The sequence below is a fragment of the Ammospiza nelsoni genome, chromosome 9, assembly GCF_027579445.1.
Source record: "Ammospiza nelsoni isolate bAmmNel1 chromosome 9, bAmmNel1.pri, whole genome shotgun sequence".
Lineage (NCBI taxonomy): Eukaryota > Metazoa > Chordata > Aves > Passeriformes > Passerellidae > Ammospiza > Ammospiza nelsoni.
The window spans coordinates 24,564,046-24,579,207 of NC_080641.1; the positions used below are offsets into that span (position 1 = coordinate 24,564,046).

Sequence of the window (15,162 nt, forward strand, 5' to 3'; positions counted from 1 at the left end):
GGGCCGGCTGGGCGGGGCCGGGAGAAACGCCGCGAGGCTTCTCCGCCGTTCTCCGGCGCCCACAATGAAATCCCGCCCGAGATCTCGCGAGGTTTCGGCGCGCTCCCCCCGAGCACGATGCCGCGCAGGAATGTGAAAGGCGCGCGCCCGCCGCCATTTTCTCTCTTTCTTGGCAGACGGCGGCAGCGGCCGGAGCGGCGCCGGGGAGGCCATGGCGGACTATTCCACGGTGCCCCCTCCTGCCGCGGGCGCGCCCGGGGGAGGTGGCGGCGGGGCTGGAGGAGTGAACGATGCCTTTAAAGACGCGCTGCAGAGGGCTAGGCAGGTGTGTGTGGCTCTATCGAATCAATGGGGTCCCGGGGCCTGGAGGCCGCGGTCTCGGAGCCGCGGGAACAGCGAACAGTGAGGGCGCCGCGCACTGGGCTGCGGGGAGCGGGACCCCTCCGCCAGTGTGCGTGCGCGTGTGTGTGTCAGTGTGTATGCGAGTGTGAGTGAGTGTGAATTGGGGGGAGCCTTGTCCCGTCCCCACGCCCCCTTTGCGCCACCCGCCCGCCCTGGGCCGCGAGGTATTTGTGGCCCCGCTCCGCCATTGCCCGCGAACGGCGCCGGGAGCGGCCCGAGGGCATTCGGCGGTGAGCGGAGCGGCCCCGCGGGCTCCGTCCCCGGCGGCGGGGAGGCCAAATCTCGACGGGCGAGTAGCGGCGCGTTATCGGGCCGGGCCCGGCGCGGCGGAGGGACGGGCGGAGGGCGGCGGCTCCGCGGCGCGGGCCGGGCTGTGTTGCCCGCGGCGCCCGCAGCCTGCTCGGACCGGTTGGGCGGCCTGCGGGGCCAGGGCGGCCCTTGCGGAAGCTTTTTATCCCGCAGCTTTATTTGCGGCTTCTGCACCACGGGCCGTGTTTTCGTCGCTTCTCGGGCGAAATGTTCGCCTTGCCTGTTAATAAGCGGTCGCGGTTTTGGCAGTATTCGAGGACGCGGTGTGGTCGGGTTTTGAAATTGTTTGGCCGGTGAGGCCTTGCCGTGAGATACCGCGGTGTTTGGCGAAGAAAGCGTAGAGAAAGAAAATTCCCGTGTAGGAAAAAGGTTGTGGTGTTTCAAGGCCAAGTTTTCGGTTGGGATTTTTTTTGTAGGTGAGGACAATTGAGGCGGCTTTGCTGCTGAAGTATGAGCACAAGTCCTTAAATCGCAAAAGAAAACCTCTATGAAAAAAACTGGTTTTGGCCTTTTGTTTAATGATTTGGGGTCTTTTTATTGCGCGTTGTTTAAATCCCTGAAATCTTTTAGAAAACGTGGAATTAACATGGGCCGAATTAATTACTTTTTTTCCTTGGCTCACATCTGCCTTTTGTTTAGATTGCAGCGAAAATTGGAGGAGATGCTGGCACAGCAATGAATTCAAACGACTACGGTTATGGAGGGCAGAAAAGACCTCTCGAGGATGGAGGTACGCACTCATTCCTGCTGCATTTCTTTTCGTGGCGCATGGCCACTGTGCTAGAAAGATTGTTTGTGGATGCGGGGTTTTTTTTCCATAGCAGAGCATTAAAACATTTTGTTCCCCTCTAGATCATGACATATTTTTTCATTTTCGGTTTAGTGGGGAAGTTTTAAATCGTTGTGCTGTAACCTGAAGTGAATGTAAGACTATTTTACAGTATTTTAAATGTGGTTTAAGTGCTGCAAATAGAAAAATGCATGCTGGGGAAAGGGACAGAAATATTCAGGTTGCAAAATGCCTATGCAGGTGTCATTGAAGTCTTTTGTGGTTTTGTGGGATTGGTTACAACTCATAAATTGCAATTAGGGCAGGAAGTGCTGGATTGTTTCATTAGCTGCATTACTGCACTGTTTCAGATAAAAGTATTAATGCATTTCATTGTAAAAGCATAGGATTTTAAAAAACACAGGGAAGTGAATTTTCTACCTTGAAGACACTTTTGTATAGGGTAATAGTTCAGCCTACAGCACGTGTGAACCCTGATAAGATCATGCTTAAATCCTCTGACTTGTTGCAGCTTTTTCGATTTGCCTTGCACTGCAGTAAATTTTCTCCTGACATGTGTGTGTGTCCTCTTCTGTCTCTTACAGAGCATCCACTTTGAACTTAGCAGGGTTTGATATGGTTAATGTACACACCAAATCCTATCTAAATTACAGGAAGAAATCTTTGAACTTGCTGAAATGTTCTCATAGGTCTCACAAAAGAGAAATGCCTTTTTTTTTTTTTTTCTTTTAAGAGGATTGAAACTCAGTCTACAGAATGTAACTAAGGCTTTATATCAGGATTTCTTGTGTCCTACAGTAAAGGGTTTTTTTCTATTAAAGGTGAGGTTTTTAATATACAAAAATGAGCTAATGATGCTTCAGATGATATATGTAATGTATTCTTTTTATTTTATGTGTAGATGGCTCTTGGACAAGTCCGAGCAGTACAACACACTGGGAGGGAATGCCCTCTCCTTTTAAAGGCAGGAATTTTTATTTATTACCTGTGTTTAGTATGTAAACATGACATAAACTAGTGGATCTTTCTGGATTGACACAAATATTTCTTGGAATATGTGGCTGAGTTTTTGCTGCATATAAATTATGGTGGTTCATGTAGCCTTTATTTTGGGGTGGGAAGGAAGCATCTGAAGTGTTATTTTTACAGATACAGGTTCATGATGCCTTTTATTTCTCTACTGTACAGAGAGGATTTGGACAGTAGTGATCTAGTTACTGTGAATCTGCTTTTTTTTTTTTTTTTGAAGTTTTATACTATGAAATGCTTGATATTTGGATAGGGATTTCATATCAGCGTTCAGATTGAGATTGCATTGCCATGTGATACTGTTGTATTTTCAGATATTTGGTCTAGATTTGTGGTCATTGTCTGAATTATTTCTTAAGTTATTGTTGATTTTTGTATGGATTTGATTTTTTTTTTTCTTTTTTTACTATAGAAGCATCATTAGCTTGAGCAGCCAACAAAGCTGGACTTTGTTCCTTGTCTTAGTTGAGTTTCAGTGACTGGGTATCTGTGAGCTATCTACACACAGTGCGTTCTGAAAGCTGCCTTTTGTTAAACTGAGAGACACATGGAAAAACCTAACACCTTTTCAGCTATACTAACCAAGTGCTGAGTGCTCGTCAGATTCTTTCTTTTATTCAGATGATCAACTCCCTGAAATTGGAGGAGGAAAAAGAAAGAGAGGAAAAAAAAAGGGGGTTAAAATGCACTGGAAATTTACTATTCACACTAAAAGGCTTAAAGAGTTCCTGAATTTCTTGGCAAAAAAAATTTAAAAAATCTTAATTTTGCAGATCAACCAGATGCTAAGAAAGTTGCTCCCCAGAATGACTGTAAGTAAATTTTATTTTGTTGCCAAAAATACCTAAACAAGTGTAACATTGTCAGAACAACAGTTTGAAAGTGTTCTGGTAGGTGACACTTGAATAAGGGAGATCCAGAGTGTGGCTGGGGGTTTGTCTTGCATTGTTGAGGCAGCACGAGTCTGCTTGGTAAAACTGACAGTGGGGGTAGCAACAATAGGGAGTCTTTATAGCTTTTAAACCTTTTGATAACACTTCCTAAAAGTAAACTTGGACTGAAGTTAGTTTGATACAATTGAGTTTTGTTATCAAAGGAAATGCTTAGTTGTAAGCTGTACCACTTGTTTGAATTTAATTTTAACAATGTTTGTTTATAGCTTTTGGAAATCAGCTACCACCGATGCATCAGCAGCAAAGGTAAGGGTTTTACACTGCATCTTACAGAGAATTTTTATTGAAACAAAGCAGTTCCAAGCAATTTTTTTGAAAAAATAGTATCAACACATGAAGCATTTATTCTGTGTTTTTATGATCTGTTGAAGTTCAGCTTTAGCAAGTCCCAAGTCAGACAGTTAAAATGTACCTACATTGCTCTCCCTTTCTTTCTCCACGGCCTAGGCTGTGGATTGAGCTCAATAAAAGAAAAATATATTGGCTGATTTCTCTACTTCAGCCTATGTAGCATAGCTAGAAGTTGGAAGCAGATCTGAAGTTTAGAAAGGTGATGGCATCTTGTAAACAAAAAGCAAAGCTGAATGACCTAAAACCAAACAAAATAATTCAGACTACAACTTCATTGTTTTCTCCACTCATTTCTTACCTAAACAACTACATCCAGATGTTACTCTTTTGCTTTGGACACTTCTGAGATACCAAAATTTGCAACATCCTTTGATGATATACAGATGAAACTTAAAATGCTGCAGAAAAGTAACCTTTTCTGTACTGCATGTCTGTTAATGAAGAGAGTGAAGGAAACTTCTGACTGATTTGTACAACACTTAAACTTTTTGTGGTTTTTTTCTGTGTATTGTCAGCTTATGTAGAACCGTGCTTGCGTAATGACTTTTAAAGTTACTGGGAGGCAAGTAAGCCAGGCTGATGGTGGGGCAGTAGCTTGCTTTAGTTTAATGGGAGGATAAATGTAAGTGTGATGCTGGTTTGTTCTCTGCATGGTCATGGCTGTGTTTGCCGTTGGCTGTAGGTCTGTGATGACAGAGGAGTACAAAGTTCCAGATGGGATGGTTGGATTCAGTAAGTAGCAGGGCTGTGCTCATGTGGCATGGTGGGGGATGTTGGCAGGTGCTGTTGGTACAAATCACCTTTGTGTTTTCTTTCCCCAAGTCATTGGCAGAGGTGGAGAGCAGATCTCACGCATACAGCAGGAGTCTGGCTGCAAAATACAGATTGCACCTGGTAACTGTTTGTTATGTGGGGGGTTTAATTGTCTGTCTGGGGGAATGGGGAGGTGCTTGGTAGGAGGTCCAGAAGATTGCTCATTGCTTCTCATTGCTTCTCATTGCCTGAACCTTCATTTAAGATACAAGTGAACTTTTTTGTGCTAATCATGACTGTGATGGGCTAAAGAAATGCAAAATGGGATACAATGATTATTCCACTTCATTGAGTATGAAAATCCAGTAGTTTGTGTATTATGGTTAATTTCATAATCTCTTTCTGATTTAACACTGCTGATAAGTTGGCTTTATTTTATGTTTGCAGATAGTGGAGGCCTGCCTGAAAGATCGTGTATGCTAACTGGGACACCAGAGTCTGTTCAGTAAGTATTTTTAACTGATATCAGGACTGTAATCATGATTTTACTCTCATGGCAGCTGACCTGACACATGTGGTGAATGTATACTTGCTTTTGTCCGTTGTTGTAGTGGATACAAGTACAAATGTCCTTACTTTGCATGCTGAATCAAGCAGCAGCTTTTGTTCTGAATTAAGCTTTGATGAGTGTAACTGTGTTCAAGGACCTTGAGGAGGTAACTTCATTAAATACAATTGGTAAAGGACCATCTTTTAAATTCCAGTATTGGGGTGGTTTTATTATTTTGCAGTTAGTTTAAGTTACTTTTGCAGATTGATTGAGATTGCTTCATATTTCTTAGTGATAATAGCCATAATTCTTTTGCAGACACTATTCAAATTTTAAAAATTGCCAAGCAGAATAGATAGGGGCAAGAGATACTTGCAGGGATGCACATTTATGAATGTGTATTTTCTTTCACAGGTCAGCAAAAAGATTGCTTGATCAGATAGTTGAAAAGGGAAGACCTGCACCTGGATTTCATCATGGTGATGGACCTGGAAATGCAGTCCAAGAAATTATGATTCCAGCAAGTAAAGCAGGATTAGTTATTGGGAAAGGTGGAGAGACAATTAAACAATTACAGGTATATATGTGTCATCTTTTAAATATGATGGTTCTGAATGTGGGTTTGAGTGAGTATTGACCTCCCTTTTGTCAAATAGGAGCGGGCAGGTGTCAAAATGGTCATGATTCAGGATGGCCCACAGAACACTGGTGCAGACAAGCCCCTTAGGATAACTGGAGACCCTTATAAAGTTCAGGTAAGAAGTGCCTCACAATTAAATGCATTTTAAAATCTGTTTGGATGTTGCAGTACCTGAACAAACTTCTGTTGTTCTTTTAGCAAGCCAAGGAAATGGTGCTGGAGTTAATTCGTGACCAAGGTGGCTTTAGAGAGGTGCGCAACGAATATGGGTCAAGAATAGGAGGAAATGAAGGGATAGACGTAAGCATGGTTGAAAAACTTGTTCACTGTATTTTGAGATGTTCACTTTGAAATGTTAAATTGGGTAATACCACTGACAGCTTTTAACCAGATTCCAAAAGTTGGTTGTGGCATGTAAGTATTACTTGGTCATTGCTGAATTTACAACGCTAAAATGATGGGCAGCATTCACTTTACATTGCCAGCAGCTATGAATAATTTCAAGTAGCTGGAGTTTTTTATCAAGTAAGCAAGTAAATTTTATGGTCAAGTATATCATGTTACAACATTATTGAAAATTGACTTTGGCCTTTACAGATCTTATTTAAGGCCAGCTGTTAATGCAAGTCACAAGCTAGTAACTTCATCAGGGAGAGGCTTAAAGCTTCATCTGCTGGAATCTGCCTTTTAGATACTCTATAAATTCTTTCTTTTTTTATTCTGAGAAGCATAAAATCCTCTGCAATTGCCACCACTATGAGAACTTCTAAAGCATAGGATCACTTTCATTTTAATGGTTTAGTCCAGTATGTGCTAGGCTTGTGACTTGATAATAAAAAATCCATCCTTTAAAAAGCCTGAAGTGGCATTGGTCTTGCCCTACTTAACAACTCTAACCCTTTCATTATGTGGATTTTTTTAGTAATATCTATGCCATCAACATCTTGTTTGGGTTTGGGGTTTTTTTTAGGTTCCAATACCACGATTTGCTGTAGGTATTGTAATTGGAAGAAATGGAGAGATGATTAAGAAGATCCAGAATGATGCTGGTGTTAGGATCCAGTTCAAGCCAGGTTTGTAACAGGTTCATAAGTTTTTGTGACTTTACTGTGAATTTACTGAATTGCATATACTGGAATAGTTTGTTTTTATTCCAGATGATGGAACAACTCCAGATAGAATAGCCCAGATCACAGGGCCTCCTGACAGATGTCAGCATGCTGCAGAAATTATTACAGATCTCCTTCGCAGTGTTCAGGTTGGGTAACGTTGTTCAGTGTTTAAAATCTCCTGTCCACCTTCTGGAAAGACCCAAAGTTTTCAAAAAGTGTGTGTAACTAGAAAAAATAATTTAGTTGTGCCATTTGAATCTACTTCAAAGTTTGGTCTGGAATGTGAATGTTTACAGTTACAGTTTTGCAAGTGACCATGCTGATTCAAAGTCATGGCATTTGTTGATGTGTCTGATTTTAGAGCTGGTCCTTGTTTTGTGTTAATTGCTAATATGCTCTTACTTTTGGTTGTAATCAGTGTTTAAAAGCTTGTTGTTAGATGGGCCCCACTGCTGCATTTACAGAAGGCAGACAAAAATGACATCTTTGTATGAAATTTCTGCTTGCTTCTCTATCCTTTCCTCCTTCATCTTTCATATACAGAATTGTACAGAACATTTTTTAGAATTTAATTTATGCCTTCCATAAAAGGTACTGCTTCAACTACCAAACTTGAGTAGTGAATCTGTTATTTCTTAACAATAACGTAATGTAACTTGTTTGCATTTGTTTGCAGTAATTTTATAGAACATGCTCATTTGTTGCTGCTGTTTTTTAGGCTGGTAACCCTGGTGGGCCAGGACCTGGTGGTCGAGGACGGGGTAGAGGCCAAGGCAACTGGAACATGGGGCCTCCTGGTGGATTACAGGAGTTCAATTTTATTGTCCCTACTGGCAAAACTGGATTAATCATTGGAAAAGGTAATATATCTTATATGTGTACCTTGTATGTTACTTTAAAAACCACTCAGCTTCTCGGTTTGGACAAATGCCGTGCTACAGAGATGCAAGATGAGTCTGATGCTAATAATGCTGAATTTATATGTTCAGTCCCCGTATGGGCCTTTCCCTTAAAGAGTTGGACTCCGTGATCTTTGTGGGGCCCTTCCAACTCAGAATATTTTGTAATTCTATGACTTTTTAAAAAAATTTTGATTGCCCAATTTCCCCTGTTTTGGAGACTTTGTATATATTAATGGTACACATAACTTTTCTGGATCCTGTAAGAGAAGGAGCCAGTTACTTTGTGGCCAGTACCTCTGTGGGGCTTTTTTGTCATTTGGGCTTCCTTGCCCCTTTTATTGGGAGGTTGGGTTGTAAGTTTATATTTACTGATAACCATGTGTGTCAGTTGTCATTAATGTTTAATATTAGATGTTTACATAAATAAAAAATATATACAAGATTGTAGGAATTCTTTACTGACATTTCTGAGTATTTTTTTTATAACCATTTAAAAATTTATTTTACTTATTTATTGCCATTAAATCTCTGTGCTGCACTGAAGAGATTTTATTTGAGTTGTTGGAATGTTCTTGAACAGCTCATAAGAATAGGTGCCTTTTCATGTCTTTTTGGCTTCCATGCAGTTGACTTTTTCTCTGATATGAATCAGTATTTTTTGCTTTGATGCACCTCATAAAAACTCCGTATTGCATTGCAGGTGGTGAAACTATTAAAAGTATAAGCCAACAGTCTGGTGCTAGAATAGAACTTCAGAGAAATCCTCCACCTAATGCAGATCCAAACATGAAGATGTTTACTATCCGTGGGACACCCCAGCAAATAGATTATGCAAGACAACTTATAGAGGAAAAGATTGGAGTGAGTGGAGAACTGACTGCTTTTTTGTTTATTGTTAGAGCTAAACGGAGCAGAAAGCAAGTCTCCTTTGTGGAGATTTCTTTCCTTTCACTTCCCAGATTAAATTAATCAGATAATAAATGGATAATAATGGTCATCTGGATTTAAAGTAACAAAATATTGAAATGGAAACCGTTTATCTCTTCGGCATCATACAGTGTGCTCTTGAAAATGCCAATTCTGTGTATATGAAAAAATTCTTAAGTTCAAAGATGTTAGTGACATGTTTTGTTTTTCAGTCCAGTTATGTTTGGGTAAAGTTCTTGTCAAAGTTACACTTTCAGTTTCACAGTGTTTTTGTTTGCCTGTGTGTGTGCATGTAATTAAATTTACAAGAGGCTTTTTGTGCCTAATCTTAAAAGCAGGTTTAGTTAGTCAAGTTTAGATGTATTGATTTATTTTAAAACTGATAGTCTTGTTCGAGTGTGGGGAGTTTAGTGCAACTTGTGGAAAAATCTGTGGGTTTTTTTGTAAAATCCTTTACTTTCTCAAGAAGGAGCTGAAATAAATGCAGTTTTTTAGTTGCTATTACTGCTACAGCTGCCTCTAACTACCTCTAAGCCTAATCAAACTTTAAGTAGCCTGTTTTATGCAGGGAACTGTCTTTAAAACCAATCAAACCTTTTAGATGTTCTTTGAGTGTTTAGACAAATGCTTTTAAAATGCTGAAAAATAGAGATTCTCAAGGTGTATTTTCATCTGTGTCCCACCCTTGTTACAGGGTCCAGTGAATCCATTGGGTCCCCCGGTTCCCCATGGTCCCCATGGTGTTGTTCCTGGCCCACATGGACCTCCTGGGCCACCAGGTCCTGGTGCTCCCATGGGACCATACAACCCAGCTCCTTACAACCCAGGCCCTCCTGGTCCTGCCCCTCAGTGAGTATTGCCTCAGCTGACTTTGTTCTGTGTGGGGTGGCCCTGGGGCTGCCTCTCACTGTGGGTGTGATCTTTTCTAGTGGTCCTCCAGCTCCATATGCTCCACAGGGATGGGGAAATGCTTATCCACACTGGCAGCCACCAAACCCACCAGACCCAGGTAAGAAATGCACAGCTGTGCTGTAGTGTTGGAATATGTCAGGTACATCCATTCTGTCCTTACAAGTATATGCATCGTACAGTTACTTGTGTTACGCTCCTAAAGCTGAAAAGCTCCTGTTTTTTCTGGCTTTTTTTCACTGATTGTCACTTTACTTATGTTTTGCACTTTCCATATGTGCCTTGTGAAATGTTGAAATTTAATTGTTACAGTTGGAGTATGTTTTTTTACAAATGTTACTGATACTGCATCACTATTTATGATACTTTTTGCAAGTCTTGGTTCACTGATTTTGTGCAATTCAGTTTTCTTAAAATCAATGTTTTTGCATAAAGTTCTGTAGTAAGGCTGTCTTTAATAGTAAATGACTTTTGTATTTTATTTTAAACAGTCTTTACTGATTTGTCTTTTTGCAGTAAATGCTATGATATTTCTAGGTTTTGTTCTATTACAATTTTAAGAGTCTGATGCTCCAGTGTATTTTGTTGACTACCTTTTGAGGGCTAAAACCTTGGTGAATTGCTGTTAATAGAGTAAAACTAGTTAGGGTTGTGTATTTTGAGCTTTTGCTTATCATAGTTTTGTATTTTCTTCTGAAACCTATCTTTGTAGAATTTGTTTCTTCTATTTCTGTTTATCTTTGTCGAGATTGGGAGTTCTTACTTAAGTACAACTTCCAAAGTTGTAGCATCCTGCTTTTCTTAAAGTTTACATCCTTTGGTTGGACTAGAGGATATGGGGAAATGGAACATCAGCCACAGAAGGCATGGTAAGGCTAGATGCTTGAGTTTGTTGTACCTCATTGGTTTGAGGTGGAATTGTAATTCCTCACAATTTGAGCCAAAAGATCTCAATTCTGTTTATGTTATCAATGACAGATATTTTATGGTAGCCACTGTTCCTGCCATGGATTCTGTTAGTGGAGAAGGGACTCCATGTCTGTATCACGTTATCTCTTTGCAAAGAGCCCTTGCTGGTTTTAGTTCCCAGACTTCTGCACAAGGTAGCTCTGCATGTGCTCAGTTCAGTGTTTAAAATGCTGCTGACTTCATTTAGAAGTAGAATGGCTCAAAGTGACTCAGTATCAGCATAGCAAAGTATTTCATGCAAAACCACTGCTGAAAAGCTACAGCCTGTTTCACACCACCTTTTTTACTCTTCACTTCTCTACATAAAGGCTGGGTAAGAAACAATGGCAAATACTCCCTTGATGTCATCTTGATGATTCTGTAACTGTTTTTTATGAACACTTCTCTTCAAAATCTAATGAAGTTCTCATATGTGCAGTTGAAGTTGGTGTTTCTTTTGACTAGCATTTATTTGAATGATTTTTCTACAGTTTTCACTTAGTTACTCATTCCAGTGTAACAAATGGGTTATTTCAGTACTTTTTTCAGAGGTGCTTTCTCCAGAACTGTGCTTGCCCTTGTCATGTGAAAGTGGAGCTAGTTACTACAGTCAAATTTCTTTGGAAATTAATGAACCCAGCTCTGTGTTCTTCTACTCTAGAGAAGTAGCTAAGGAGGAGGGGGAGGAATTGAGCAATGGCTTGTTTGATATTTGCAGGTAACCTTAGAATATAGGAAGTGTTAATTTAAATCCACTATTGTTGATGGAAGTAGTGCAATTTAAACAGAAAGTAGAGTGTTAACATTTTTTCTGTGTGCATTTGGAGTGATTATATCTGACTTTTGTCACAGGATTTCGTTTAGCATTAATTTGTTGCTCTGGGTTCTTCTTGAATGCATTTTTCAGGGGAATTCTTCATCTTCCATTGCTCACTGCCTTACCTGTTTCATGTTTAGGGAGGATTGTATTTCCATTCCCATGTATAGTTACTCTAAAGTGTCAGTTCTGTCCATGTCCTTTTGTGAATTCTCTCCTCACTTGGATGAGTTTCTTTGCAGATACTTTTATTCTTTAAGACTGCAAATACTGTTTGCAATTATATGCTGGATGTGTAAAATGTATTATTTTGTCTGATAGTAGATTTTCAGGTATTGTCAATTGCCAATCTTGTAATTAATCTGTGATCCGCAAGAATAAGCCATTCCTAAAGTGTGAGAAACAGAGCAATAAAACCCTAGGAAGCAGCATCATTGGCCTACCTAGATGTAGATGAATAATGAGTCATGGAGATAGATGCAACTGTTTCTATTATTTTTTTATACTAAAAAGTTGTAAGTAAACAGTGATGCTTCAAAGCCATGTATGTGGATTCAGGTTCTTAAAATGCTGTGTGTTTCTCTATTTTACTGTTACCTTAAAGTTTAAGTGACAAGCATTGCAAACACCTAGTAAGTCTTGTATTCTTCTGTTTCAGAAATATGTATTTGGCATGCCTCCTCCACCGGTGCCAGTGTCATTAGCGTGAGGTTCTAACAAAAGTAAAACCACTGAAATCCTTTGGTGCTAGAGTGATTCATTGCTGCTGCCATTTATTGACATGACTGTTTATTTAAACTTTAAAAATCTGTTTCTATTTACCATATGTAAGATTAATAAGTGGCATTGTAGTAGTAAAGGTTCTAAAGTTATTTTATCTCTCCAGCTCTATGAAAGTACAGTTTGTATAGTACATTGGTCTTAAACCTGATCAAAAGTTTATGCTAGAAAGAAAAAATACTAGAAGGATGTACATGGATATTTTGTTTAGATGGATTTTTCCTTGGAGGATAATAAGAATGCCTAGGACAGGATTAATTGAGGGCAGCATTCTGTTCATAGTAGTGCTATTATAAATGCTTCTGTTCTGTTTTCATAGGTAAGCCAGGAACAGATCCCAATTCAGCAGCGTGGGCAGCTTATTATGCTCACTATTACCAGCAGCAAGCACAGCCACCACCTGCAGCCCCTCCTGGTGGACCAGCTACAACCCAAACCAATGGACAAGGTAGATATTGAGTGAAAGGGACACATTTCTCATTGCTGGAGATGTAAATACCCCATTCTTTTTTATTGTTGTCCTCCTGTGTCAGGTAAATTTATTTTATCCAGCTGGTTTTCTTGGAAAACTATTGCTTGTAGCTTTCAATATTGCTTTTCACAGTTTCAGTAGTAACAAGGGTCATGTATTTATCTTGGAATATACTCCAGGGAGAATTTTGCTGCAATGTGGGCTGACTTAATGACTACACAGAGCAGTCATAAATAAAAATGTAATGAGCTAAGCTGTTGATTGTCATTTCCTTAAATGGTTGCATCACTTCCAGTGGGTTTAGGACAATTACAGTTGTGGTATGTAGTTGTATAATTTTAATTTTTGTGCCTGGCTGAGGCTTACCACTTGAATTTTGGTATTTTGAATTGCCAGTGGTATGCACTTCCTGAATCTTGAAAACATGTCTTCTTTTACTAGTAGTTTGTAATTGTAGTAGCTTGTACCACAAAGGTTTATAGTATCAGATTTGAGTCATGTCACATATTTCAGTGGATTATTATTTGGATTATGTGTGAAACAAACCCCGGTAATTTTAGTTTAACTATTTTTAATGTAACTCAGGAGATCAGCCAAATCCAGCACCAGCAGGGCAGGTTGACTATACCAAGGCCTGGGAGGAGTACTACAAAAAAATGGGTAAGTGTGCAGGGGGTTTTCTGTTGTTTTTTCTGTTCCACGTTCACAGTGGAATGTTTTAGGAGACTTGTCTGTTTTGCTGGATGAGATGAGGGCTTCTACCCCAAAAAAAAATGAAATGCACAGTCATGTCTTCTGAACCAAATACTGCCGAGAAACAGACGAAATTTTGTGTTGTTTTTAGGCACTTCATGGTACTCAGACTAGTAATCAGCTTTACAAAAATGCTTAAGACTTAATGAGATATCTTTGATCATTGGGAAACAGCAACTTTTAAATGTTTCATTCTGAATATTATAAAGTACATTTCCTCTGTTTTGAAGTTCACTTTTACCTACTTTATGAAGCTATCTTTTTTATGTTTGGTAATTGTTTTCCAATTCTCTTCAGATTACATATGATTTTTTTCCTTGTGCTTTGCTTTCTGTGTTTCCAGTTACTATACTAAAGCATCATCATTAGCTATCATTTATACTGTGCCTTTTTTAAAATAATATTTGCTTTGCAGCACTTGAGAGCTGTTTTTAAACTGCAGATTATATGTTGTGGGTAGCTTTCTTTATAAAACTGAAATTAATGTGCTGGTTTATTATTTCATTATTTTGTGTATAAGGAAAGTATGTGGCAGAAGGTGTCATTACCTTTTAAATCATTGTTGTGCTCTGTCTGTGGTGTCCTGCCCTGGATACTGCAGGACACACAGGAATGCCAGAGCTTCCCCAGTGTCTCTGACTACACATACAGCACCATTGGGATCAATCTTTGTTTGCAGGGGAGGGTTTGGTGCCTGTTCTGCCATCTTCCTACTGCACTGTTTTCTCATGGAATATTAAAAGCATTCAGATTTAAGATCAATAACATGCATAATTCCTCTTACCAGCCTTCTGCAGTATTGATAACGCTTTGCCAAGACATAACTATCTTTATTTTTTATTTTGGCACAGTATAAGTGATCAATTCTACAGAAAATACATAACGAGTATTTAGTTCAACAGCTGTGTATCAGACTAAGAAAATTACACCTCCCAAACATGTGATTTCTAAGATAATATGCCTTCCCATTTTTCTTCTTTCTGGTTCATTCAGCTATTTCTTTTCAATTTATTGTCTCTCTTAGTTTGGCTCACATTCTGAAATGCAGACTTGTGGGTGGCTTTCACTTTTTTTTAAATAATGTAATTTGTTGGTAGGCTCTCTGCTATCTTTCTAATTTGCTGTCTTGGAAAGCAGAGTCTGGATTGCACTAGTCTTGCACTTGCACAGATTAAAAAATAGCAATAGAGTTAATGGGAGCAATTCCAAAGAGGAGTTGGAAAAAACACATTGGGAGATAAAAAATAGTTGGTCTTAAATGTAAAATGTGAAAAATGCCAAGACAGTCAAATAAGAGGAAAAACACAAGGGCAGTTCTCATCTTAATTCCTTTTTCTAGTTCAGATTGAGTTGTTTGCCTGAAGGAGAGCTTTTGATGGCTGGACCTACATAACTTAACTTAAAATCATGAGAACTTTTTGCTGCAGAGTCTTGTTGTGGTAGATACCCTTTATCTTCAAAGCCACTTGCAAAAGAGGAGTTCAGCTGGAGTTGACATAATGCTAAATGGTGCAGTTTTCCCCACCTCATGAACAGTAGAAGGTCAGTAGAAGACCTGATGGACAAGAAGGCTGCCCACCAGCAAGTTCTGGTGCTCTCCAGGCTTTCCAGTACCATTTGTGCTTCCTGTAGTGCTGTTACTTCTGTTCCCATGAACTTGTGCCAGAGGATGGCAATTACAAGTCACTTGCTCTTTGAAGACTCAGGTTTTTCACAACACAGATGAATGATTTCACCAAACATTGTTAAGGAGAGCTGAACTGAA

General features: G+C 39.6%; 1 protein-coding gene across 4 annotated transcripts in view; it reads left to right on the top strand.

Moving 5' to 3' along the window:
• Nucleotides 1-138: 138 nt before the first annotated feature.
• FUBP1 (far upstream element binding protein 1) overlaps nt 139-15,162 on the top strand; it is a 33,695-nt gene continuing 18,671 nt past the window's right edge. For 3 of the 4 annotated variants that reach the window (XR_009418952.1, XM_059477894.1, XM_059477895.1), the window contains exons 1-18: nt 139-325; nt 1,351-1,441; nt 3,304-3,342; nt 3,690-3,729; nt 4,517-4,566; nt 4,657-4,728; nt 5,035-5,092; nt 5,552-5,714; nt 5,794-5,892; nt 5,976-6,077; nt 6,748-6,850; nt 6,935-7,035; nt 7,608-7,749; nt 8,492-8,652; nt 9,413-9,567; nt 9,648-9,727; nt 12,492-12,620; nt 13,230-13,304. Coding sequence is in view for 3 of the 4 variants with exons in the window: in XM_059477894.1 (XP_059333877.1) it covers nt 212-325; nt 1,351-1,441; nt 3,304-3,342; nt 3,690-3,729; nt 4,517-4,566; nt 4,657-4,728; nt 5,035-5,092; nt 5,552-5,714; nt 5,794-5,892; nt 5,976-6,077; nt 6,748-6,850; nt 6,935-7,035; nt 7,608-7,749; nt 8,492-8,652; nt 9,413-9,567; nt 9,648-9,727; nt 12,492-12,620; nt 13,230-13,304 (1,774 nt within the window). In the remaining variant the exon portion in view is untranslated. The remainder of the gene's footprint in view (nt 326-1,350; nt 1,442-3,303; nt 3,343-3,689; nt 3,730-4,516; nt 4,567-4,656; nt 4,729-5,034; nt 5,093-5,551; nt 5,715-5,793; nt 5,893-5,975; nt 6,078-6,747; nt 6,851-6,934; nt 7,036-7,607; nt 7,750-8,491; nt 8,653-9,412; nt 9,568-9,647; nt 9,728-12,491; nt 12,621-13,229; nt 13,305-15,162) is intronic. The other variant, XM_059477896.1, reaches the window with a different exon arrangement.